Source organism: Leptidea sinapis, chromosome 44 (assembly GCF_905404315.1).
Source record: "Leptidea sinapis chromosome 44, ilLepSina1.1, whole genome shotgun sequence".
NCBI lineage: Eukaryota > Metazoa > Arthropoda > Insecta > Lepidoptera > Pieridae > Leptidea > Leptidea sinapis.
The window spans coordinates 5,844,093-5,858,723 of NC_066308.1; the positions used below are offsets into that span (position 1 = coordinate 5,844,093).

Genomic DNA, 14,631 nt, shown 5'->3' on the forward strand with positions numbered 1-14,631 from the left:
GGACTATAGCCCGCGATATGGAATCGACACACTGCCGGAAATAATAAGCGGGCAAGTGCAAGTCGGACTCGCCCATGAAGGGTTCCCTACCAGAAAGTAACAGAATATAAAAGTTCTTGTAGTTCTTGTGTAACTTTGATCGATGTTTTAATAATACACGGACTAGTAAAAAAAAGAAGGACTCCGCGGCGTGATATTAGCAAGTGAGGCACCTTTATGCTAGTGTGTGTGCGGTTACGGGGTATACCAGTTACACAATTTATTCTCCTTAAAATAATTATATATGGCCACAAATACTTTTATATCATTTTTTTTACACTTTCTCACAACGCACGACGGCATTTATTTATTTATTTATTCATAAAGGCTTACCAACTAAATACAATTTATTAACGTATGCACTAAGAATTAAACAAATATAATAAAATAGTTTAAATGTACTTAAATTATAGGTAGGCACAACATTACTATAAGAAATACATGTGATATTTTTAAATCTAAAATTTTTTAAAATATTTTATTGCGACGCAAACTGATCTGTCACAGATGATGGCAAATCTCATAATAGCGGCCGATATGCTTGTATCAGTGTAAGTGTATGCGTGGGGCTATGTATTTACACGTTTACCGGCTTGTTTGGTGCTTGCTTGTTAAGGTGTTACATAACAGTGAGACACCAACCGTGTCACCACACGGAGTCCTTATTTTTTTACTCGTCCGTGTAATAATACTGTATTTTTTTCAAAGTTATTGATAATAGGTACGATTTATGACGTTTTGAAAAAACTACTTACTAGATCTCGTTCAAACTAATTTTCGGTGAAAGTTTGCATGGTAATAATGTACATCATACATTTTTTTAGTTCTATCATTCTCTTATTTTAGAATTACGGGGTGGGGGGACACATTTTACCACTTTGGAAGTGTCCTTTTTTTTATGGAATAGGAGGACAAACGAGCGTTCGGGTCACCTGTTGTTAAGTGATTACCGCCGCCCACACTCTCTTGCAACACCAGAGGAATCACAGGAGCGTTGCCAGCCGGTGTCTCTCGCGCAATCTATTCAGTTAAACATATGATATTAGAAACCTGAATATTATTTTTGAAGACCTATCCATAGATACCCATTAATGCGGTTCACAGAATACATCTATCGAATAGCATTCGGGATCATGATGTAGTCTAAAGCCATCGGCAATATTTAATCATAGTTAATGAGTTTAAAATGAAACAAAAACGTATTTTATAATATTACTAGATGACCCGACAGATTTTGTTCTGTATAATATAAATACTTAATTTTTTTTTCCATGATATAATCCCCATAAAATCCGTTCATTAGTTTAGGAGTCCATCGCGAAGAAACAACGTGTCTCGTAATTTATATATATATATTAATACTAGCTGACCCAGCAAACGTTGTATTGCCGATATTAAAATCGCGATACAAAAGTAACTGTTGATCGTGTAAATGGGACTGTGAAAATTTGAAGTTGTATGTATTTTTTAATGCCGACTCATAATCAATCAAATTTAAAAAAAATGTAAAAAAATTAAAAAAAAATCGTGCGGACCACCCTTACTATTTAGGGGGATGAAAAATAGATGTTGTCCGATTCTCAGACCTACCCAATATGCACTCAAAATTTCATGAGAATCGGAGGAGTTCAATGTTTAACACCATGACACGAGAATTTTATATATTAAATGATGTAGCAATAAAATGGTAAGTATTAACATCTTGTTTGTGTAAACAGCTTTTACATAACCGCGTTATAATTGCCAATTAATTAAATTATTAAAATTGATACATGTTATCCGAGATAGACTGGCATATGTCTGTCGCGGAATTTTCTATAGACCTACTAGCTGACCAGACAGACGTTGTTCTGTACATAATAAATAAAATACCGTTTTTGATGAATTTGTCAATAATTTTTCATTGTAACATAATAATATGCTCCTTGTTGTTATAATGAAATTGTTTCACAGCAGAACTGTCAAACCCCGCGTCAAAAATACTCTCACAGAAAATATGTCCAAACAAAACAAATATTGGAAATAAAAATAATTATGGGTCCCAAATCGAAATAAAAACTATCCTATCTCTTAAGTTGGCCTAAACTGCACTCCATGAAGTAATCCCCATTGAAATCCGTTCATTAGTTTAGGAGTCCATTGAGGACAAACATTGTGACACGAGATTTATATATATTAAGAAATAGATATAAAATAGTATTTTCTTTCATTAACGCGAGTGTTACACATTAAAATAAAACACTTTTAAATTGATTAAAACGCGTGTAATTTACTTTCTTTTTACATTAGATTTTTTCGTAAAAGTAACATTTTTATTATTATTTTAGTTAACCAGACGTTTCAAGACATTTCCAAATCTCGTTTTAGGGGAACTGAAAACGACAATGAAATACACAATTCTATACCATACATTATTTTGTTATAGCCTCTTCTCTCTCAGAGCGCCATTTGTTTAAACGGTAGAAGTGTCTAGTATATTAGAAATTACATCAAAAAGAATTCTAAAGGAATCAATTTTGAGAAAATAAATGCCTTTTATTTATTCCTTTATATCTCAAAGGATTTATTTAGACAGAGTTTTCAAAGACGGCTTATTTTCTCTGACCTCTCCATCAAATATCGTAAATATATACAAAATATGTTAACAAAAATTTAACAAATTATATACTAAAAACTTCCTCGAGAACCACGCTATCCATTGGTGAAAACAGCATGAAAATCGGTGCAGTAGTTTATGAGTTTATCGCGAACAGACAGACAGACGCGGCGGAGGACTTTGTATTATAATATTATGTAGTGTCTTGTCATAAAAGTACATAATATTATCGTTGATCGGGAGAAGACCACGGCCGACGTAACACTCGACCTCTAAACAACGTGTATCAATTACAAGCCAGTCAATATTAACCACGATATTTAACTACCTACGAGCCGCGTTCAAAACACCTGATTCATGACGTCACCGCATTCATTGATCATTAATATTGTGTCCGATCTCATGTCGTTATTTATTATTATTATTTACAAGCTGACCCGACAGACGCTGTCCTGTCATTGTCAACAGAAAAAAGTCTGTGTGTACTTATGTATGCACGCCAGGGACGAGAAAAATATTATAAGGACTCCGTGTCTCCTTACATAACGGTGAGGCACCAAGACAAGCCGGTAAACGTGTAAATACATAGCCCCACGCATACACTTACGCTAATACAAGCCGATCGGCCGCCATTATGAGATTTGCCATCGTCTGTGACAGATCAGTTTGCGTCGCAATAAAATATTTTTAAAATGCCATCGTACGTTGTGTAAAAGTGTAAAAACAATAATATAAAAGTTTTTGTGGATATATGATTATTTATGGGAGAAAAAATTGTGTAACTAGTATACCCCGTAACCGCACACACACTAGCATAAAGGTGCTTCACTTGCTAATATCACGGCGCGGAGTCTTTCTTTTTTTACTAGTCCGTGATGCACGCAAGAATTATAACGTCTTTAGCCTAACGAAGCAAAAATCCTACAAATTATTTGTTCCTCGTGTATTCTACGTTAGTAGAATTATTAAAAAACGAATACGACTGTACGGACTTGAACCCTTTGCCTATGCTAATAAGAAAGAAGATTTTACCAGTGGGAGGCTCCTTGGCACAGGATGCCGGCTAGATTATGGGTACCACAACGGCGTCTTTTTCTGACGTGAAGCAGTAAGGTGTAAGCATTACCGTGGTTCGGTCAGAAGGGCGCCGTAGCTAGTGAAATTACTGGACAAATGAGACATAACATCTTTTGTCTCAAGGTGACGAGCACAATTGAAGTGCCGCTCAGAATTTTCGGATCGGCAGTGCATTGTAATGTGCAGTGCATATTAATTACCATCAGATGAACGTCCTGCTCGTCTCGTCCCTTAGTGTCATAAAAAAAGAAGAAACCAAAAAAAAATACGAATGTCGCAACCGACAGAAAATTTTAGGAACCAACTTCACCCTGATACGTATGTGCTACAGTGATGCGCGCTCATCTTAAAATTTCACTCTCATAATTTTTTCATAACGCGTCTAAAGAACACGGACGAGTAAAAAAAGATGGACTCCGCGCCGTGATATTAGCAAGTGAAGCACCGTTATGCTAGTGTGTGTGCGGTTACGGGGTATACCAGTTAAACAATATTTTCTCTCTTAAATCATCATATATGGCCACAAATACTTATATAATTGGCATTAGCATAATATTGGCATTTTTAAAATATTTTATTGAGACGCAAACTGATCTGTCACAGACGATGACAATTCTCTTAATGGCCGCCTATCGGCCTGTAGTAGTGTAAGTGTGTGCTTGGGGCTATGTATTTACACGTTAATCGGCTTGTTTTGATGCTACACTTTTATGTAAGGTGACACGGAGTCCTTATTTTTTTACTAGTCCGTGGTGTACTTATGTATGCACGCGAGAATTATAAATTCTTTGGCCTAACAAAGCAAATATCCTTATAATCCTAAAATCCTTAAAATTATTTATTCCTCGTGCTGTAGAAAGAACAATATTGTAAAAATATTGCAACGATGGCTTTGACAATTAAGAGAATTTGCGATAAATCCAGATTCTTCATTCAATTGAATTCTGACATTGCGGGTGATGTTTTGGCGCCACTTCGGGTGAATAGTGGTGACAGTTGGCTTCTAGAACGAGATCCCTAAAGTTTGTAAGGGTTCGGAGCTGATCTGGTAAATATATTATTTTATCTTTATACTAGCTGACCCAGCAAACGTCGTATTGCCATATAACATATTAAAAAAAAAAACAATTATTAAAATTTTGATGCAACCGATTCTCAGACCTACCAAATATATCGTACGACAATTATTGTATTCGATTGCCATCTTGCAACCCTATATCGGTTTGGATGGAGAAGGGCGAAAATTTAAATTTGTATGTATTTTTCAATGCTGAATCATAATAAAATAAAAAAATAATTGTCAAAATAAAATTGGGATGGACTACTATTAAAATTTAGGGGGATGAAAAATAGATAGTAGCCGATTCTCAGACCTACTGAATATGCATATAAAATTTGGTAAAAATCAGTAAAGCCGTTTCTTTCGTTTGTTTCAGGCTCTTTCACGTCTAAACCACTGATCGTATCGACATGAAACTACCACCATACGACGCGAAATTTATCCTAGATGGTTTATGGCTACTTCTTTTTCGAATTCCAACGTTCCATCCTTTTTAAATTCGCCAAGCGAAGCGGGCGGGAACGGCTAGTATTTTATATCTACTTCTTTTATCGCTACATTCTATTTTGGTGACGCCTTTTGTCCGGACAAAGGAAAATATTTTTTAAGCGCTGAATTTGCATTAATATTCGCAATCACGAATACCATTTATCAGAAATTTCATTTATGAGAACAAAACTTGCGGTCTGTGATGAAATGCTCGATCGGATTTTACGTTCGTTTGTTATTCGCAAACTTGAAGTAAAGCATTCCCTTCATAGTTATGTTCGCAAACTAATCGATAGGGCGCCCTTGTCTTACGGATGGTGACGATTTGAGCTAAAAATAATCCTTACCTTGACCTAACAATCAATCGAAATCCTAAATTGGCGATCCGAGAATGAATTTAAATCGATAACATATCTTTTCCTTCAACAAATTTATAGGATAACGTTTTGGTATTTGTATTGTATATTTGTACGATCACTAACGGCCGTTTTCAATAACGTATCTCTAGTTACGGATATATTGCTATCGCCGTTTAATGACAAGATCTTGTCTATCCATAGTTATTTCCAATTTAGTTATAGTCCAATGCTATCTGTCGATAGGTTATTGAAATGTAAGTAAGCGTAAAAGGATAGATTTGTCTACCTCTAGTAAGTTAATCTAAAGATGGTTGGATGATGAGGTTATTGAAAACGGCCGTACAATGACTTACTTTTGTCTAGCCATGCCACAGTTTCAAAGTCAATAAACTATATTCAATAAGGTCTAAACTAAGCGCTTTGGAATCGTTACTACAAATATCTCTTTTAAACTACCGAATTTACCATATGGTCGTAAAAAGTTGATCTCGCGAGAAGAACATACAAGAAACTCAACGGCCACTCTTTTCAATCAAATAGAGTGTTTTACAATGGCTATGATATACATAACAAATTAGTTTGTAAGGTGCTGCATCCAATATATAAGATGTGCTTAAATAATATCAACTAATTCATAAAAAGTAATAAATATTTATTTTTATGAAACTAAGGGACGAGACGAGCAGGACGTTCAGTTGATGGCAATTGATGCGCCCTGCCCATTACAATGCAGTGCCGCTCAGGATTCTTGAAAAAACCCCAAAAATTCTGTGCGGCACTACAACTGCGCTCGTCACCTTGAGACATAAGATGTTAAGTCTCATTTGCCCAGTAATTTCATTAGCCACGGCGCCCTTCACACCGAAACACAGTAATGCTTACACATTACTGCTTCACGGCAGAAATAGGCGCCGCTGTGGCCATATCTAGCCGGCATCCTGTGCAAAGGAGCCTCCCACTGGTTTTTAACTGTAAATAAATAAAAATTATCGTATATTTGATGCATCATGTTTGTCTCTGCATAATATTATTATGTTTAGGTAGCAGTAGAAGGCTAGCAGATAAATTCAGGAATAAGTACTTTTAAATAAAAATATAATTTAATATAATAATATAATGTATTAATAAATAATTACTTACGTCATAATAATATAATATCCGTGTATATTTAAAATTGACACTTATTTTTAGAGAACTCGTATAAAAACGGAAAATTACGTAAATCCTATACAAAAAAAAATTATTGAATTAGGCGTTAACTTGCGGAAATCCATAATTATACAAATGATTTAAGTTTTCTTTAGTGTTAATTCCGCCAATATGTGTCTTCAAAACAATTCGACACGTGTGTCTCGTGCCAGATTTTGGCGAGACAACACGTCCTGAGGATGCCTCGTGTAGAGGCGAAACGCGTGTCGAATTGTTTTGTAGACAAATATTGGCGGAATTAACACTAAAGAAAACTTAAATAATTTGTATAAATCCTATACAATTTATTAGACTTGACTACTACTTAACTAGACCAAATGAGTATTATTACGGCCGTTCTCAATATACTATCTACAGATAGAGATAAATTACTACCTTCAACTGTCTGTAATCAGCTGTCAATAATCTGAAGCTGTCCCAATATACCGGATAAGTTATTTTTATCGCCTTATACTGTGACGCGTGAATTGCAATTTCCATATAAACTTGCATCGCTCGTAAGCTATACCTCTATACCTATACCGTCGATAAGTTTAGTGGGGCAGAAAAGTCAACGATAGTTAGGATTTTTATCTCAAGTAGGCCACAACCGGAGATAGACTAAATATTGGGAACGGCCGTTAGAGTACTAGCTTTTACCCGCGACTCTGTGCGCGTGCAATTTTTGACAGCTATTTTTGTTGTTTAATTTACTCACTTTGCAAATAATTTACAACTAACTGCTGTGGTTAGAACATTTTTAAAAGGTACCAACTATAGAACTATCATCCCCCTTTTTCATCCCCACACTCGAAATTTTAAAAACGCTAGAACAAATATATGTTTATTTCTATAATGACGAACTTTCATACAAGTTTTCACCTTAGGTGGTAGGTGAAGCCACAACCTGAGAGTTGAACAAAGCATACAAGATTTTATGACGATACGTCACTCGAACGGTTGGCTCAGTTAAAAGAGCCCTCGCGGGTGTCCCGTATCGATCATAAAATTTTGTTTTCAAATTTTATTTCTGAACTACTAAAGTATGAGAGGTGCATAAGCTTAGAGAAAACGAGAAGAAAAAATTACACATGCATAATAGATTGAGGCGTATATAGGTATCAAGTAGTGAGAATAAATAAATATTCAGTTTCAGGGAATAAGCACATAAAAAAAAAAGTTAATTAACGTGCCCAATAAAGTATAAAAGTTTGGTCACCTCTGCATGCGGCCATTTTAATTTTTCCTCGCTTACATACCCATTTCATTCATGTACCATGTATGTTTTATATTAATAAATAAAGTGTATCGAGTCCTTTAAAAAAATACCGTTTTGCTCTACTAAAAAAGCAACTTGCTGCTGAGAAATTGAACCACTTCCACTGGAAATAACTTTCTCTAAAAGATTTTTTCTGTGTGCGGACATAAACACACGCTCACGCTCACACTCACACGCAAACACACACATATATACACACGCACACACTCTTACATACACTTGCAAAGGTAATCAGAACACTGTTTTTCTTTCTAATATTACATTTTATAAAAAAAAGATAGCTTAAGTGGGTAATCGGGGGGCCACAATACATCCACTCCCGCTCAACACCTTAGGGAGGAGGCGATGGCTGAAAAACAGCGCTGCATGGAAACATAAATCCATGATTCCATGTCAGGTGAAGCTGAGCCTTTTCCTTTTGCCTTTTGTTTTATCGCGTTTCCTAATCGTTCATTTTATATTTGTAATGATTTGTATGGCAATAAAGAATTTATTATTATTATTAAACATCGCCCGCCTTATTCGTTTGAGCCGCCGCGCCGCGCGGCTGATGCTCGCTATATACCATTGGACCGAGGCCAGGGCGATGACCTTAGCTTACTGATAGAATATATAAGTCAGTGGTTCTCAAGATTTTTGAAAACATTTAATATGAGATGTTCATTTTGTTGTAGCACTAGCTGACCCGGCAAACGTTGTTTTGCCATATAAAGTATAATTCACGCGATAGTTTTATAAGTAATAAAATATTGCCTATATTATAGCCTGTACATCATTTTGTTCTATTGTCAATAGTTTTTGCAGCGCACGCAAAAATAGGTATTCGATTTTACACCTTGTGTTACTAAATAGCAATTTTATTACGGATCCCTTATTTTGAAAAATAAAAACATAGCCTATAGCGTTCCTCGATAAATGGACTACCCAACACTGAAAGAATCATTCAAATCGGACCAGTAGTACCAGAGATTAGCGCGTTCAAACAAACAAACACTGCAGCTTTATAATATTAGTATAGATTTAATCTAAGGGGTTTTGATTTTTTATTTTATTTTTAGTGGTGTCTCTACAATCACCTTCAAATCGTGTCTATTATCGTAGTATTTTTTAACATAGTATAGATTATATATACATGTACCCATCACAAATTCAAATATTTTTATTCAAAATAGGATTTAAAATCACTTATTGAACGTCAAAAACTACCACCCATTCAAAAGAGACTGCCTCAGACCTGAGAAGAATGGGCGCAAGAAACTCAGTGTTTTTTTTTTATATTAAATTAAATTAAAAATTATATTAAATATGGATTACAATGTGATATCGTACAATAAACATTTATAATTAAAGAGCCTGAGGGTGTTCGCTTTATTCCCAGTCCGTGATGTCATTAAGAAAATCGTTTATGCTATAATAACCTTTCCCACACAAACGTTTTTTAACACAGTGGCGACTTATTCGTAATGCATGATACAAAACCACCTTAGGGACGTAACTTTCACTGAAGAGATAGAACTATCCCTAAGTTAATTCACTATCACTATACAAGTGAGTTGTTGGCTACAAATATTCTTATACATCTTAGCTACATTCATTGATCTCTGTAGTAAGATCGCGGTAGGGAGAACAGATACCACAAAATATAATGTGGGCTTCAAGTCTAAATACAAATAAATTAGTTGTGATTGATTTACACAAATGTGAATAAAAATTATACATAAATATCTACCCACATAGCCCCGAGCTTCCTACATAGTGCTATCAATACATACAAGGTCATTTCTATTTAATTTAATACCTATTATAAACAATCCCCACTAATCTGTATATCTCAATATATATAAATTACGTGACACGTTGTTTGTCCGCGATGAACTCCTAAACTAATGAACGGATTTTAATGGGGATTGTTTCATGGTGTGCAGTTTGGTCCAACTTGAGAGATAGGATAGTTTTTATTTCGATTTGGGACCCATAATTATTTCTATTTTCAATATTTGTTTTATATGGACATATTTTCTATGAGAGAATTTAGTGACGCATGGTTTGACAGTTACCCTGTGAAACAATTTCATTATAACAACAGGGAGCATATTTTACGAAATAATTCTTGATTTTTTGAAAACGTATTGGTAAATTCCTATAAAACAATTTTTTTTTATTATCTACAGAACAACGTCTGTCGGGTCAGCTAGTATGATATATATATAATGAAAATGGTTGTTTGAGGCTCAATCACGCCTAAATCACTGATTGCTCGAATTCCAACGTTCCTTAATTAATTTATTTCCTTTTAAAATTAGCCCAGCGAAGCGGGAACGGCTAGTAATATTATAAGTTTGAATGTAAGTAAGAAACCTATTTTGATGAAATTTGGTACAGAGACCAAGAGAATTTGGTATCTCGGAAAAAATCATGGTTCCCGCGGGATTTTTGAAAAACTAAAATACACGTCGACGAGCTATAACTATACCAATAGTAGGTTTAGTTTGTTATATCAATCTTCCTCGAAATAAGATTCATATAATATGTTGGGAATAGGACATGAGATAATCGTCGATTCCAAACTTGCTTATTATTTTTAAAACCCTTTATCTACGCGGACGAAGTCGCGGGCATCAGCTAGTAGTACTTACATCCTGCTATTTTTTTGTTTAGGCTTAAGTTATCATTATTATCTCCAACAAACAAAACGTTTTACTACAACTGAAAAATCTCAACATTTTTTTATAGAGGTGGATAAGGACAAATGAACGTAAGGGTCACCTAATGTAAAGTGATCACCAGCTCCTACACTCTCTTACAACACCACAGAAATCACAGGTATGTAGGTACCTGACTTTTTAGTAAAGTATACGCGCTTTTTTCGAATATAAATGGGAATGACATACTTGGCCTTTTAAGCAATTTTAATCTGTTTTGAAGTAAGATTAATTAGGAATTATGTGTTATAGTGCAAGAGCCCGTGAACACCAGACCTATATTATTTTATAAAAGCTGAAAGTTTGACAGCGCATGCTCCCAACACAGGTAAGAACGATGGACCATTATGAAGTTTCGGTAACAGTGGCTTTGGCAGGTAAAGGGTACTTAAGGTGTGTAAAATATCGATCTTAATACATCAAATAATAAAGCAAGATTTTTCGGTATTACCTTCAGAATATAATTAAAAATCATGTTATTCATTGCCAGACACTTTACATCCTGGCAACCACGTGATTATAATTTTGCTTATGTCATAGTATAAAAGCTGATTTTTGATGTTTCCTCATTAGCCAGACACTTTTGATAGTTACAACCCCTTGCCAGATGTGGCTTTGGCAGGTATATAGTACTGAAGGTGTGTGAAATACTGGGTGGCGGGGAGAAAGGAATAAAGAATATGGAAAAGAGAACCTAGCAATATTTAAAAATTCTTAAATGTAACACCTAAGGAATTAATATAACATGCAAAATCATGTGTTTATTGTTATTATACACAAACAGAATATAATAATAAACACTCATTCAAGGGGCAGGAAATACCAGCACCATTAACATTTAAATTATGCATGTATGCCAACACTTAAATACAGTTAGGTTTGTTTTAGTTTCTTTACTTTATTATTAACTATTTATAGGAATGGTCAATATAGGAATCTTGTTATTATATAAAGGCGAAGAGTAAGCAGAAAACACGCAAACAAGATGTTTTTAGACAAGTTTTGTGGTGAAAATATAGCATTTTGAGCTATGAACACTACTTTATCCTGTTACACATACCCTTAAGTCTTAGTTGTAGGTTGCTAATGCTTGCTGTTAGTTAAACTTAACACTCTAGAGCTGAATACCAAGAAGAGATGAACTACCAGTTATGTTTGCAGTTAAAGAAGTTTTTTCTCAGCATGATGCATTTGTTTAGTACACTGATCTCATAAAAGTTGTTCTTATAGCTTTTACTTTTTTGTGTTGGTACATTTATTAATATTAGTAATCAATAATGAGGATTGTAAGCAATTAAACTGTTTGCGCGTGTTAAAATGTGAAATTTTCGACGCAAGAATTTTGAAAATATTGGCTTTGTTACATAGGAGCCATGAACTCATATCGCTCAAGGTCGCCGGCATTTAGTGTCGCCTTAACATCCAATTCCTTACACTGATATACAATTCAAACTTATAAAAATACTAGCTAACCCAGTAAATGTTGTATTGCCGATATTAAAATCGCGATACAAAAGTAACTGTTGATCGTAGATAGGTGAAAATTTGAAGTTGTATGTATTGTTTAATGCTGACTCATAATCAAACAAAATTAAAAAAAAAATCGTGTGGACCCTTAACATTAAGGGGGATGAAAAATAGATTTCCTCCGATTCTCAGACCTACCCAATATGCACTCAAAATTTCATCGGTGAAGCAGTTTCGGAGGAGATCAAAGTTTAATACCATGACATGAGATTTTTATATATTAGATAAGTTTCACTTAATGAATAGTAAATTAAGTAATAATTATAATAATAAAATTTAAAACTTTCATGACACATTATGAACTTTATTGAAGTGAAAACTTCTTTAACATCATTGTGATTTTATAATAATATTTATAATATAATATTGACACACTTTTTACACAAATTATCTTGCCCCAAGTTAAGCATATATAGCCTGTGTTATGGGTTACAAGACAATGATATATTTAATACAATATACTTACTTAAACATAAATATATTCATATAAACATACATAAATACATTTAAACATCCATGACTCGGAAACAAACATCTATTTTCATCATATAAATGCTTGCACCTATCAGGATTCAAACCGGGGATCTCTAGCTTAGTAGGGAGGATCGCTAACCACTCGGCTATATAGGTTGTCTTGTTGATTTGAAAGTTGATTTAAAGTAAAATAAAACTAAAAAGCATTACAGTAAATGTGGCACTGACTTCAAAGCTATCAATATGTAGCACATACAAATAATAGTATTTTATTAATATTAAAGGTAAAGGTGTATTAAATTAAATTTATAGTTATTTGATACTTTTCAGTTTTTAAAGTCGGATTTTTTTAAACATAGGATTTATTTTTATTTTTTATGTTTGCGTGTAATTTAATAATAATATATAATCAACTTGAATGAAAACTCCTAAAAAATACAATTATATCATCAAGGTTAGCAAAAATTTTACTATGTAAAATTTTTATGGGACCAAAATATGGAATCTATCCTGCACAGTAATTGGTATACATACAAAAAAAAATATTAATCAAATTGATAACCTCCTCTTTTTTGAAGTTGGTTAAAAAGAGACAGACACATAAATTCATAAGATTTAACAATGTGGGAGAAAATGAGATAGGAAGCATTATACAGTGTTTTGGTACTAGGCAATCATAGGTGAAGAAGATATTCTCTTATGTATGATGCTAGTATACCTTAATTCTGTTGCCATGCCGTAGACAGGAGAAGGTAGCGGTGATAGTAATGTCTTTCATAAGAATGTCATTTATGTTATTTGTTCTAGTAATCACACAAAGATTTTAACAATTCTTTTGAATTTCGTAATACTTTTGTTTTGAACATTTTCTGGGATCTTCTTGTAAAAGCATATAAATCACCCCACAAAAGATTTACTAACTTGACTTAGCCGAGTAGTAGACATATTTGATTGATTGATTTTTTCTGGTTGAGATTATGGTTATGATGGTTTCTAGCAAATTCACTTACATGCCTATGTATGTACTCAAATAAACAAAACAGTAGGTATTGATATTATTGTCATTGTAAGGTGTCAGCAGAACGTTCTAACTGAATAGGGCGCACTCAAATTATTACATAGAGAAACTTTCCTATAATTCTCTTCATCTACTGCTGAAACCAGCATGAACTAGAGAACAGTACATAAAATTTGGCAAATGGGTGTTTTCGGACACAGGCCTAAATTAAAGCATAAAATATGATGAAATAGAAAAAACCTTATTGTTATGAAATGGTTGATTAAATATGAATGGAATTACCTCATCAGAATAGGATGCTTTATGGTGGGAGTAAACTTTTTAGTGACAAATGAATTTTTTAAGAATAAATTTTAAAGAATTTTTATATTCCACTTTTTTAGTCTCATGTTTTTCAATGACCCTAAGCAATGATAATGTACATACTACACATTCCAATCAGACAAATTATTAATGATCCATTGTGAATATAGATATGTAATAAATATAATTATAATATAAAAAACTTACGTCTTCGAAAATAGATCCAACATTAGCAGTCACCAGAAGAAGCGGTACTTTATCTGAACCCATTTTTTTAAACTTCAACATAGCGAAAATCAGGTAAATCAAGAATTAAACGCCTTAAATTAAAAGGCGTCGCTGCTGCCACTTTGCGGAATTTCTGTGTACATTTTGTGGAGCAACACTGATAACATTATTATGGTTACACTATTATTTTCCCTAACAAATAATTACAATATAAAATAATATTCACTGATCACTCGCAACACACACACACAAATAACTTTGCGCGTTATCGCAGATTCAGGATTGTTGAAGA

The 14,631-nt window shown here is 33.8% G+C and overlaps 1 protein-coding gene across 3 annotated transcripts in view; it reads right to left on the bottom strand.

Annotated features, from left to right (window-relative positions):
- LOC126977232 (inositol polyphosphate-5-phosphatase A) overlaps positions 1-14,627 on the bottom strand; it is an 81,092-nt gene extending 66,465 nt beyond the window's left edge. For all 3 annotated transcript variants that reach the window (XR_007732177.1, XM_050825961.1, XM_050825960.1), the window contains exon 1: positions 14,319-14,627. Coding sequence is in view for 2 of the 3 variants with exons in the window: in XM_050825961.1 (XP_050681918.1) it covers positions 14,319-14,399 (81 nt within the window). In the remaining variant the exon portion in view is untranslated. The remainder of the gene's footprint in view (positions 1-14,318) is intronic.
- Positions 14,628-14,631: the final 4 nt, after the last annotated feature.